At 48.7% G+C, this 13,544-nt stretch overlaps 1 protein-coding gene across 3 annotated transcripts in view; it reads left to right on the top strand.

Annotated features, from left to right (window-relative positions):
* COL4A2 (collagen type IV alpha 2 chain) overlaps positions 1 to 13,544 on the top strand; it is a 178,048-nt gene that overhangs the window by 128,522 nt on the left and 35,982 nt on the right. For all 3 annotated transcript variants that reach the window (XM_033435057.2, XM_033435058.2, XM_049701019.1), the window contains exons 14-20: positions 1,023 to 1,058; positions 1,635 to 1,685; positions 2,813 to 2,857; positions 4,984 to 5,037; positions 5,953 to 6,019; positions 9,998 to 10,108; positions 10,587 to 10,736. In XM_033435057.2, coding sequence (XP_033290948.1) covers positions 1,023 to 1,058; positions 1,635 to 1,685; positions 2,813 to 2,857; positions 4,984 to 5,037; positions 5,953 to 6,019; positions 9,998 to 10,108; positions 10,587 to 10,736 — 514 coding nt within the window. The remainder of the gene's footprint in view (positions 1 to 1,022; positions 1,059 to 1,634; positions 1,686 to 2,812; positions 2,858 to 4,983; positions 5,038 to 5,952; positions 6,020 to 9,997; positions 10,109 to 10,586; positions 10,737 to 13,544) is intronic.

Below are 13,544 nucleotides of genomic sequence, written 5' to 3'. Positions count from 1 at the left end.
TCCTGTCCCTCAAGTATCTGTCAAGGTGGGGCGTGGGTGCTGAGTCACGGGTAGGAGAGTGCAGGCTGGACCCCGGCCATGGTTGAAATCAGTCTGGGCAGCTGCTGCTGATATGAGCGACGTGACCGTTGACGAAAGTGGCCTGGAGGTGGCTGATGTGTGGCCAGACGGGGCGGTTAAGGACCAGTTGAGTTCAGAGCAGGATGTCCCTGGACAACCAGGCAGGAGGGGGGCCTCCACAGAGCCATCAGGGTGGATCCAGGAGGGACTTTGGCTCCTGGGGGTGACCTGACCATCAGCAAGGTAGAGCCTCTGTCCAGTTTCAGGACAGGAGCCCAGGATGGAGTGAGGCCAGAGCAGATTTGATCCATGCTGAGATGCTCAAGCGTCTGAATCAGATTTCCTTCATTTTCCACAGCCAAGAGGGGGTAGGTTCTGGAGCTGGGCCCAGCCAGCCTGCAGGGGGCAGTCTTGACCTGCAGGAATCCTGGGTGCTGGCCTAGGACTGATGGGGGAAAGGACCCAACTGGTCACTACATTTCTTTCCCCATTTTAGGCTAAGAGAAGTGGGAAAACTACATCACGTAAAGCTGACATTGCTTTCCAAAGCTTCTCTCGCTCAGGGTTTCAACACATTCCCAATGAGCCTTGTCGTCAGAGGACCCGCCTAATAATCTTTCACTCAAATGAATGTTATGATTAGGAGCTGTCCCCTGGGCGTGCACCCCCTGCCACTGAGGCCACTAAAGGCAAGTCATGGGCAGAAGAGAGACAGCCTTGCAGTCATACCAAAAATAACACACAATTTCATCTGTATTGTGAAAATCCAGGAGAAATAGCACGTTTTTCCCCTTGAATGTTGAAAAGCTGCAAAAGTTAGGGGTCATTTGTTACAATTCATTTATATTCATTATTTACAGTTTTATAAAATACTTTTCACCTCATATCATAAATCCTGATCAATTTTAAATACTACTGTTCTCGAATTAATGAGCATTTCTTGTCTTTCATATTCGTCACAGGGTGAAAAAGGAAGTGAGGGGGAACCAGGAAGAAAAGTAAGTCAGGAATAAAGATGCTTCTTCTCACTGGTGGTTCCCAAATTCTCGGTGTTCCCATCATAATGATAGACTGTGTCTGGGTTGTAACAACCTGCAACTTCTGGTTTCCAATCCATTTGTCTACAGCCAGAAAGTAGGATCATTTTTTATGCTGTTTTCCAGAAAACGGTTTCAGAATGTCTTCATTCCCCAGTCAACACCAGCTAATCAACACTTTAACTTTAAATGAATCTAAACCCTTTAAAAGAGAAGAAGCCCCATGGAGGGGCTGGGTGGGTTTGGTGGTGGCTTCCCTGCTGGGGTCCAGCCGTGTCATTGCCCTGCCCTCCCTGATCTGGGTCATGCCTGCCCCGTATGCCCAGTCCTCCCGGTTGTCACTAGGTGACGATGACAGGTGACATCCTGGGTTGATGGCCATCCAGGCCGACTGCAGACATCCTAGGGCTCCACCGTGTGCGGAGCTGGAGTCGACACACAGGGGCAGGACGGCCAGTGTCGGGGCACTAAGAATGGACCCCTGAGCAGGCAGAGCGTGAAGTGTGGGCGCCCTCAGGTCTCTCTGTTCTCTCCTAGGGCATTTCCATGAAGGGAGAAGAAGGAATCATGGGCTTTTCAGGAGTGCGGGTAAACCATGCCTTCTACGCCAGCCGTTTGCTTTGTATTGTCTGGTTTTTTAAAAGACTTTATTTTTCTTTAATTTTTTATTGAAGTGTAGTTGATGTACTGATACAATGTCATATGTTATAGATCTACAGTATAGTGATGCCCAATTTTCAAAGGTTCCACTCCACTTCGAGTTATTATAAGATATTGGCTAGTTTCCCTGTGTTGTACAATGTATCCTTATAGCTTATTTTATACACAGTAGTTCCTACCTCTTAATCCCGTATGCTTAGGACCACAGCAAAGTTGACCCGAAACTACAGAGACTTTCCATGCACATCCTTTTGCTCTCCGACACAAAGCTTCCCCTGCTGTCAGCGTCCTGCCCCTCCGTGATCTGTCGGCTACGATCATGAGTCTGCATTGACTGACACACCATCGTCACCCACTAACTGCGGTTTTTAATACTGTGCACCTCCGCCTGGGCCGGGGGCAGGAGCAGAACTCAAACACATTTCTTCTCGTATTAGGCTGAATTGCTCAGTGGTAACAAAAATGTCGGCTGGTTCCAACAAAGAAGTTGATTTCTTGTGGCCCTAAGAGTCCGACAGAAATGTCCCTGGTGGGGTGGAAGGGGTGGGAGTGGGGTGTCTTCTCCCGAGGAAGCTCGGCCACCTGTCGCTCCTGGGCCCGCGGGCAGACGTCCCTCCGTCGGCCAGAGCTCAGTCAGCTGGCCACACCCAGCCCCAGGTGAGCTGGAAACGTGGCAGAGCCAGGAAGAGAGAAAGTGGCCTTGTGGCGACCACTTGGGGGCCACATGTCAGAGGACATGTGTTACAATGTCCAAAAGTAAGAACGAAGGCTCCTGAGAGCAGTGGAGCGCAGGCCTCTTTCCGGCTTTACTGTTTTTACTGTACCGTTGATGGATTTCTCCAAATTTCTTTAAGTGGTGGACAGGATGCGTTCCATGAAAGTGTCCCTAAAATGACCCGTCTCCTCTAGGAAAGAAAAGGAGGCTTCAGATGGTTTTGATACTGGCTTAGCAAAGTATTTTACTTTAGTCCACGGCGGGCGCCATAACGGTGCCCTCCGGGAAACGTCACTGCATATTCTGAGCTGTTACCACTTCTGTTTTCTGTTCAACCCAGGGTGCCCCTGGCTTCGATGGTGAGAAAGGTTCACCGGGACAGAAGGTAAGTTTGAGACATGAAATGCAATCTGCTCCAGGCCTGAAGCACCTCGCAAAGGTCACATACAAAGACTGGGGCATCCCAGAAGAAAATGTCCCCAGAGAAAACATTTAAAACTTGCCCACGTTTACAGTAGCAGAAATAATGCTTCCTCCCAGATCATTCTCAAAGCGTAAGCGAGCTCATTTACGTCTTCTCTCGTTTGGCAAAAGCCAGCACTGGGGTCCTCTCCCTCCGAGCCTCCCGTCGCCCGGCCCGCACCGGCCACGGCCCCCGTGGTTTCCAGCCTGCCTCCTCCTCGGTGTCACCACCAGTGTGTCCTGTAGGAAGGTTGCCAACATGGCGGCCACAGGTCCTCCCACATTTTTTATGTATTGATCTCTCACATTTTGGCCCTTCGCTTACCTTCCGTGGTGACCCAAGTTGTTGTTTTTATCCTGTGTTCTATGGACAGATTTTTGTAGGAAGAAAATGGTAGCTGAGAAATGTCTTATAAATCTGCATCAGGCTTAGAAATTGTCTGAATGCTAGCTCAAATGTGCGAGAAAACATAGGAATCGATTTTTTTTAAGTAATGATTTCTTTATTTTCACTATTTGCTGTCTTCACTAACTCAGGCAGAGAGTGCGCGGGCCAGCCCTGCCCACCGCAGACCCCCAGCACGCTCCCCAGAGGCGACCCCCGTGCACGTGGGGTGGGTGTTCAGATCAGGGCTCGCACAGGCGGGGCGTGTATTTTTACATGCATGTAACAACCAGGAAAAATGAACATTTCAGCCCGTTCCGCTGTCCTCCGTTCATGTTTTTCACCCAACGCTTCTCGGGGGCTGTCCCACGTCAGCACAGGTAGCGTTGTTTGAACGGGGCGGTTATGTCGCACTGGACACGGCTCAGTCAGGATGCCTGCTCACCGACTCTGCATTCACTCCAAGCTCCGTCAGGGCTCCCAGACTGTCTCGTGGGATGGCCTCTAAGCAGGAGGTCACTTTTACTGTCAGAGAAATTTGCCTTCACTTTCGAATCTTCAGCTCCACCTAGGATGAAAGGAAGTCCATCTAAACCAGAGGCCCAACGCGAAAGCACCAAATTAATCTTAGTTCATTCTAAATAATGTAACTTTCAGCATACGTGCTCCTGGATTTCAAACTATGCAGTAAAATAATCAGATGACGTACATACTTTATCCCATTGGCATTCCGAATTTGGTGGGGGGGGGGCTTACTGTATATATTCTTTAGCAAGAGGGAATAAATTTCTAGATTTTTTAAAAGCTTTTCATATCTATCCAGATACGATGTAGCTCATAAGGGTAAACTTTGTCTCTCAATCCATATTCAAGAGAATTAGAATGTGGTCATTATTAGCATTAGATTTTTTTTTTAAGTGAAGAGCAAAAACTTCTAAATGAAAAGGTTTAAGGATTCCAGTTGGTGTTAACTAAAATTGTTCAAAACCCATCTTGGGAGAAGGTTTTAATAGATGGATCAGGTGGCCAACGCCCGACCCCACTGGTCAATCGTGAAATCACAACAGTGGGGGCAGTCGGCACGTGTGACTCAGTGGGAAGGACTCGGGACCCGCCAGGAACAAATCTTGTTGAAAAAAGATGAACCTGAGACTAAGGAGGCCCAAGATCTAACAACTAGTTTAGAGAAAATCTGGGGGATAAAGGAGCACGTTGCACAACTCCACAAGGATGGAGTGGACCAGATCCACCACACAGGGCGTTCACAGTACACATGACCCAGTTTCCTCAACAGCAGCGACAAAAGGTTCCAAAGTAGAAAGGAAGAGCAAACCGTTATGAATTACAGGCACATTAAGAGACATATCAACCAAATGTCAGATTTCGCCTTTTTTGGAATCCTGATTCAGACAAAGCAACTTTAGAAAGACACGTTTGAGATTAAAATCGGGGGGAATTGAACACAACGTGGGTAGTAGGTGATCTTAACAAACTATTGTTGATTTTATTAGACACAATGGATTGTGGTTACACCTTTAAATTATATTATTATATAATTATTATATAGTTAAAGAATTAAAGTATTAATTTAATATATTTAAATTATTAATTTAATTATGTAATTAAATTAAATGATTATAGAGCACTAAACATCTTTCCTGCAGGGAAGCAGAGGACCGGATGGTTACCAAGGCCCTGATGGATACCCAGGACCCAAGGTGGGCTCAGTTTTCATCTGAATTGGGATGACTTCCCCGTATTTCCCTTGGGTGGTGCTCTGATCACCTCCTAAACACCCTGTTGGAGAAGGAGGCCTCCTCCATCCCATATCGTGTAACTGATCGCACGACACCTGGCACTGAGAGAGGAGGTGGACGTTCACCTATGAGTCACCTGTGTCTCGGCCTCAGGGTGCTGCGTGCCATATGGGGCCACGTGGAGGTGGCAGTGGGGACCTGCACCCGGAGCAGAGTGAACCAGGGGGCTGAGAGACGCAGGCACCATAGTAACAACTGGTTCCCACGGGGGACACGACTGACTTGTTTGAATAATCCCACGGGCGGGCAGGGAGGTTGAGGACCGGGGGGTGCAGCTGCTCCAGCTGGTGGGGGAACTAGCTGGGTTGGGGGGCATCTACCACCAGGTGGGCCAAAGCTGGTGAGGATGGAGGGGACTCACAGTCAGGGCTTCCGGGCCCCATGAGGCTCACAGACGTCAAGGCAGCTCATGGAATTTTAGGTCTCACCGTCCAGACGGTATTGGATCAGGTGCCGTCACACCACCCCAGCTCAGCCCCATGGGCAGCTCAGGTGCAGTCATCAACACAGAGGGGTCTGCCCTGAGGAAGGCGGTCACCTGGCCACTTCCAGAGTTTGACAAGGGTCTCAGAGTGAGGTGGGCACCGGCCCACCTGTTCTCTCCTGGTGTGTCCAGCTGATGGCTGGGATGCCCGGACTTATCAGCGCAGCATCGTGGACGTGGAGCCCGGACACCGTCCATGGTTCTGTGACTCAGAACAGCCTCCGCTGGGCTCATGGTTGCTTTCAGTTCTGTTCTTTGGAAACAGGTATAGTGTCCAAAACTCCAAAAGGCCAGCCTCAACGTTCTTTTGTTTTCCTCTTTTCTCTCTCCAGGGAGAAATGGGTGAACCAGGCCCCCCCGGCCCACCAGCCTACTCCCCACATCCTTCCCTGGACAAAGGTCTGTATGCCACTTGTCCTGCTTTCTCGTCTGTTGTGGACACAGAGCCATGACCTTGTGAGATTTTCTGAGCAAAACAAAACAAAGCAAAAAAAGAAAAGTGTTTACGCGTTAATGTTTAGCCCTTAAACGTTGGGGGTCTCAGTCTTGTGGACCCTCCCTCCCTCGTGGCTTAAGCGGGGTGTCCCGGAGAGACCCCCAGTTTGCCTCTGGCTGAGAGAGTGCTCACCACTTTCCTCCGCTGGGAAAGGCTTTCATTTCCACATACCTTGTGCAGGTTCTGGTTCTGCCACCTGCAGCATCGCTATAGAAACCCCGCCCTCGTGCCCCCAGGCCTCCATGGGCACCGTCCCAGCCACTTCGCTGGTTTCTGGTCCAAACGCGCCAAGATGCTTACGCCCCCCGCTCACCAGTCCGGAGCCTGGGATTGATCACGGTCCATAGTTTGGAAACAGTCACAGCCTTTTAAACTTCAAAGAACTAAACCTCCAGGCATTTGCACCTGAGCTCGTACAGGAAAATGATCCCATGGTCACAGTTGACCCCTGAGTGTCAGTGAGGGATTCTGCACGTGTTGTGGCTTGTGCTGTCCTTGTTAGTTTAGCTCAGCCTCCCATCGGCACGATCTATTAAAATATAATTCTAGTTCTACGCTTAGAGCAATGGTCTGTGAACCTTTTTGAATGTGCGTCCTTCTAGGTTTAAAAAAAAGTGTTTTCAGCACCCCTCCAAGTAATAGGATGAATATTTATTTATGGATAATTTATCCATGATACAGGATGTTCCCTGAGGTCAGAGATTTTAGCCTGTGTGGTCACTACTGTATCCTCAGTTCTAGAACAGTCCAGGCACATGGTAGTTGCTCAGTAAATGTTTACCTGAATGACTGAATACTGCATTGCTAAAACATGTACATCAGATAGGGATTTTAAAGGGTGAGATTTTTTTAAATGAAGATGCTCAAATGTTTCCTTCCTGTACCCAGTAGGTCATCTGTCTCACCCTATTATCTATGTCCAGGGGTCAGGGACTAACCTTCCTGCTTAGGTGTGAACCATCTGCTGGTTTAATACCTTTGCATGTCTTCATCCAACGATGGGGAAACTATAGACAGAGCGAGGACAAGGACAGGCCAGGTGGGGTCCACTAGAGGTCTCTCTCCAGGGTGACATCAAACCATCGATGAGTATATTTCAAATAAACTCAAACCTGGGAGTCCACACCACTGTGGAGCCAGCTTCCCGTCCTTCTCTGGGGAGCCCAACACGTCTGCCAAGCCGGAAACCCCAGGGACCCGACATGAGGTTGACTTACTGTTGGTGATTTTGGTGAAATGGAAATCATGTCTTTGAGACTTTGGGAACTTAATTTTTTTTTATTTTGCAACCCACTTTTTTAAAATTCATTTTTTTTCTTGAATGAAAGATTCTTTAAATTCTATAATGCTTTACAATTTTCAAAAGTTTCACACACATGATTTCATATACTCCCTCAATAACCCTTTTGTCCCCCTATCCCTATATGGCCCCTCCTCCCTTCCCTCGCCCCACTAGTAACCACTGGTTTGTTCTCTAGATCTGTGTCTCTGCTTCTTTTTTGTTATATTCACTGGTCGGTCGTATATTTTAGATTCCACATAAGTGAGATCAGGCAGTGTCTGTCTTTCTGTGTGACTTATTTCACTTAGCACAGTGCCCTCCAGGTCCATCCATGTGGCTGCAAAGGGCATGATTTCATTCTTTTTACGGCTGAGTAGTGTTCCATTGTGTATATGTACCACATCTTCTTTATCCATAAATCTGTTGACGGGCACTTGGGTTGCTTCCGTACCTTGACTATTGTAAATAGCGCCACAGTGAGCACTGGGGTACACGTGTCTTTTTGAATTAGTGTGCTTTGTTTTTTTGAATATATACCCAGGAGTGGGATTGCTGGGTCTTATGGTAATTCTATTTTTAGTTTTTTGAGAAACCTCCATGCTGTTCTCCATAGTGGTTGCATCAGTTTACAGTCCCACCAACAATGTAGGAGGGTTCCCTTTTCTCCACATCTTTGCCCACATTTGTTATTTGTAGACTTTTTGATGATGGCCATTCTGACATGTGTGAGGTGATACTGGGAACACAGTTTTTAAAATTAACATTGGTGATGTCTCGTCTCCTTTGCACTCATCAGAAAGCTCCCTGACTGAGAGCCCAGAATGCATTCAGCTCCCCTCACCACCCTGCATTCCTGGAAGCCACACCGGGACAGTGGGTGGTCAAATTTCCTTTTCCCCAAGTGCAGGGTGAGAAAGTCAGCAGCCAGCCTCCTTGCCTCTTACAGCGGAGTTCCTGCGTCTTAGGTGAGCTGGAAGGCTGACCAAGCTCCAGGGCTCCTTGGAGTGAGAGGTTGACTCACGAGCAGATTCTGTCATGGAAGAGAGGAAAATACACGTACCCCTCACCAGGCAGCACTGTGGGAGCTTTGTCAAAACGCAAAGGAGTCGAAGAGCTTTGTGTTGAAAAAAATGATTGCAAAGTGTAACTCAAAAGTGACCTTGCTCTTTTCCCAAACACTTGAGAAGATCTGTGGTTTTCAATTTTATTTGGTCTCTTTTTATTGTCATGGTAATGGCTAACATTTGTGTGGTGCTTACTGAGCACATGCCAGGCAATGAAGCAAGTTGTTCTAATTTGCACCGGTCCATTGATTTACTCCTTGTGAAGACCCTTTGAGATGGGGGCTGGCATGGGCCGCACTGTACTGATGGAGAAATTGAGGCACGGAGAAGTTGGGTAACTCGCCCCAGATCATGTACGTAGCAAGCAAAGGAGCAGGACTCAGACCCGGGCCACCCCTGTTCCAGAGCCCAGCCCTCCGTCCCCTCTGCAGGCAGCCGAGCCCAGCACAGGGACGCAGACGCACATGTCCCACCCCTTAAAAACACGTCTAGCATGAGGCCCAGCGAATCCCTTCTTATCTTAAGGACTTTCTCTTAAGATTAAAACATTAAAGATCACATAGTGATGTGATCTCTCCTAACAATTACTAATCGCTGTACCATGAAACATCATACTCCCTCCACTTTCCCAATTGTAGACCAGAAAAGCACGCTCTGCCGTAAAGCGTTGCTATTTACACAGCCAGGGAGCATAGCAAAGCCCCTTGGCATTTGTTTATTTAGGGAAAAGGTCTGTAAGAATCTTCTACCATTCATCCAGCAAACAGCAGTGATAAGCTGATCCGGGCAAGAGCTGGGGCTCAGGGGAAGAGGGGTTCAGAGAGAGCTGGCCCCCGTCGCCCCCCAGCTACCCCCGTGGTGCCTGGTGCAGGAGGCTCCAAACTGTCTCATTCGTTCTTCATTCCCACTGACTCAGCTGTTATGCAACCTGATTTTCCACGACCCTCTTCACCTGTACCCTGCCCCCCCCCAGGTGTCCTGCTCCGTGCTCACGTGCTTCACTTGGGCTGATGTCCTCTGTGGACGTCCTTCCCCTGACCGTCCTCTGCCCTCCCCTCCCCTGTCATCTGTCTCCATCAGCTGTCAGCTTACCTTCTCATGAAGCCTCGCCCCTCTGTGACATTGGGGCTGTAATACCATCTGTACACGCGCTGTTACGGGAATCAGATGTCAGCCAAGTGTGTAACGCTGAGTCTGCACACTCAAGAGCTCAAAAATACTGTCCACTTCTATTATTCTCATTCTCTGTGGTCCCTCCATGTCAGATTTCCCCCCAAATAATCCTCCCCTCCTTTGAAACCTCTCTGTATCTCTTTGGCGTTCTGTTCCTCTCTTGTTTTATAACATTTATAGGGATCTTTTATCAGTCCTCTTTGGTTGAAAATGAGCTCCTTGAAAGCAGGGGCCACCATAGATGAAACATTTAGACACCGCCGGCCTCGTGCGATGGACAGAATATCAGTAAATACACGTTCAACGAAAAAGTGAACATCTGCCTTGAGTCCTGGACAACAGTCTTGCTGTCTCGGTTCCAGGTGCCAGAGGGGACCCAGGATTCCACGGAGCCCCCGGGGACCCAGGAGCCCGGGGGGAGCCTGGAGACCTCGGCTTGCCAGGCCTGCCTGGTACATCCATCGGAGATGAAGGTAATGTGCTTCCGCGGCATCGAAACTGAGATGTCCCCGCGGGTCTCACACAAACCCCCGCCCCTCGCTGGCTGCACGGCCCCCCAGTCGGCGCTCTGTCTCATAGGCTGGCCCAGCAGCTCTAATGCATCTCGAATACGTGTTGGGATGTCGTGACAGAACCACGCACCCGTGACAGTGACTCCCTCACTAGGTCGGAGGTGTGCTGATGATACCTCACGTGATTCTGTCACTTGGCCAGGAAGAGCACGGGCGTCGTCCAGTGTTATAACAACTCTCGGTCCGTCGTCTGGGGGCCAGGAGAGGGGCTTCTTCAAGTGGAAAGATAGTGATGAAATATACCAGCGGCGTTGCCCTTTAAGTCACTGACGGGACTGTAAACCACTGGCCCAGCTGGGGGCCTCCCGGGGCGGGAACGCTGGCGCAGCAGATGAATCTCAGAGGTCTCACGCTGCTGTGATTGCTGTTGGATTTTCAGATGAGAAGAGAGGCTTACCAGGCGAGATGGGACCCAAAGGCTTCACAGGAGAGCAGGGCATCCCCGCCCTGTACCCCGGCCTGCCGGGAGCTGACGGAAGGCCAGGGCTCCGAGGTCCCCCAGGGTTCCCGGGACCACCTGGCCCAGACGGTAAGTGGAGGGAAACTCAAGAGAGGTCGTGCCAGTGTCCAGACAAAGCCTGGCCCCGGTTGGATTTTCACTTGGGATTTTCTTGTAAATAATTCCGTGAACTAGGCAGTGGGCAGTGAGAGAGTGTGGCGGGCGCTCTGGGGTGCAGGCAGGAGAGGCCCACCCTGACAAACAGCCTCTCCCCTGGGTTAACCAACGCGTTAGGCAGCCTTGGTGACCTGGGCCCCCGAGGAGCCAGAGCTACAGCTAAACAGGTGACGATGCTTCGCACCAGGAGTGGCTGCACCACCTGTAACGGGACGTGGCAGCCCTTCGCGGGGCCCAGACGGAAGACGCTGAGAGTCTACAGACTGGACAGGCACGGCGTCTGGACCCTCATGCCGTCGGGCACAAAACTGAGTTTCAGGTTCTGATGCAACCGTGGCTCATCTTTCAGCTGAGCTCCAAGGAGGCTTGCCCTCCAAAACAGTTATTCTCTCAGCTTCCAGCTTCAGGGTTATGCTTTGAACATCGTAAAATCGAACTAAAAAAGAGGTCACTATTTCTGTCTCTGCGACATGGACACAATTCAGCATCTTCTTTTCAAAATATTTGACTTTTAATTCCTGACATCACCCCCGCTCATCTCTGACAGATTCCTCTCTTCACATGTGCTAATGGATAGTGTGTGAGTTCAGTGAAAGGTAGATCTCCCAGGCTTTCCTTGCTTTCAGAAGCCAGCTTCTTATTGCTGTCTCTTTAGAAGGAAAACTGTTGGAGGCATGAGAAGCACATCAGTACGTGCTCCTTCCACTAAAAATTCAGCAGTCACTTCTCTGTCGTCTTCCACGTTAAATTTTAAGCTACTAAGGCTCTACGTTCCCAATTTTCCTTCAACTGCAAAAAGCAGATTCTCACATTCTTTTGAAAAATTCGGGGTGCAGATATTTCCCTGGAATTTGCCAAATACTTTGAGCACTGTTATCACTAATCTTTTTTATTATCCTGGCAGTAATATTTATTACTGCGGCATCTGTGATGATGGCTAAGTTTCTGTGAACATTACATATCCTGAGTAAATGGTATCTGTTGAGTTTTCCTTTTTTGGCAACAGAACATGATGTGTTAAAAATAAAAGCATAAAAATACAGCCTCTTCAAAAGACTGTGATTGAAGGCTAACCTTGCCATCATTCCTGTAACTAAATTCCATTTTGATAGACACAAACACATACCATCTGGCTTTGTAAGTCTTGCTTAGTAAATCTATGATTTACCAATGTAAGTCATCTGTAAACAAATTAACTAATTTCCGGTCCATGTGGTTAACTGAAGGGAGAATTTATAAAACAGATGGAATGGTGTCTGATACATTTTATCAACTTCAGTTCTCCTTGAAATGTTTATTTTACCTTATGAGATACATTGCTCCCAAATCACTTTTTTAAAAGCAATCTCTTGTACAAAAAGTAGCCAACCTTAACGGCCTTTTAAATATTTTTGTGTAGAGTCATAATTTAACATCAATGACCTTGAGTCCCAAAGAGTTCTTCAGCGCTTTCCCTGGAATGAAACCGTTGGATTCTTTTCTTGTTAACTGCATTTCACTCAGTTTTATGTGTTGCTACTGATGGAAACCAGAATTTTGACTCTTTTTCCGCTCCAGCAAAATCAAACCGTGAAGGCCGTTTTCTTTCTGAGCTAAACGTTTTGCTTACGTCCAGTTCAGCTCAGGTAACTGAGTCGACTGCCGGGGCTCTAGAATAAGTCAAACTACTGCCAGGTTTATTACGGCCACCGACCTCCTCAGGAAAATCATGTTGGAAACATCACAGAGGTGCACTGCTATTCTTTTTTTGTTTTTTTTTTTTTCATCAGGAGATCCCTTTATTTTTTTTAATTAATTTTTATTGGACTATGGTTGCTTTATAGCGTTGTGTCAGCCTCCACTGCACAACAAAATGAAGCAGCCGTACGCATACAGAGATCCCCTCCCTTTTGGACTGCCCTCCCATTTAGGTTACCACAGTGCATTAGGAAGAGTTCCCTGGCACAGTGCTATTCTTTAGGACTTGCTTGAAATTATGAATTTACCAGATGAAGAAAAAAGCAGTGTAGGAAGGAGGGAGGATGGAACCTTAAGGTGGCCCAAAGCTGCCTTTTCTGTGTAGATTTGCAAACGCTGTGAAGCATACCCACAATGTCTTCGTCTCAGATTTTAAAAGCCAACATCCCTGGAGTATCTGTGATTAAATAACTACCTGTAATACTAGCTTCTCCTAACATATCAGGAGAACGTGGAAACAGCATAAAGCCCTCAGTCCACCGCTAGGCTGACATGCTGGTGACCTGGTCACCAGTGACCTATGCAGCCACATCCTGGGCACCATTTGCTCTGTCAGCAGCCTCCCAGCGGTACAGGGGGCAGCCAGCACCCCACACACACACTCTCTTCTCCAGCTCCCCCCCCCCCCGCCGCGCCTTGTCATCTCTCCCCTTCTTTTTGCGGCTCCTTTGCTAGGTCTTCCTTCTTCCCCCTCCACCATCCCATGGGCAATGGAGCTCCTGTCTGTGTCTCTCTATCTAGCACGCTCCTGCATTCACAGGAATTTGAACACCAGTTAGGTGCCAGCTCTCCCTAACTGTGTCCCTAGCCCAGTTCAGTATGCTGAGCTGCAAACTCATCCCAACTGTTAACTGGACACCTCGTCACCACTGTGTCTCACGGGCATCTCCAAATTTGCATGCCCCAAACCGAACTCTGGGTCTCCCCTCCCCAGCTCCCCACCCAGCATGGTCCCCTCCTGGGCCTCAACCCGTCTCCACATAC

Source organism: Orcinus orca, chromosome 18, assembly GCF_937001465.1.
Source record: "Orcinus orca chromosome 18, mOrcOrc1.1, whole genome shotgun sequence".
Classification (NCBI taxonomy): Eukaryota; Metazoa; Chordata; class Mammalia; order Artiodactyla; family Delphinidae; genus Orcinus; species Orcinus orca.
This window is presented reverse-complemented; position numbering and strand designations above follow the sequence as displayed.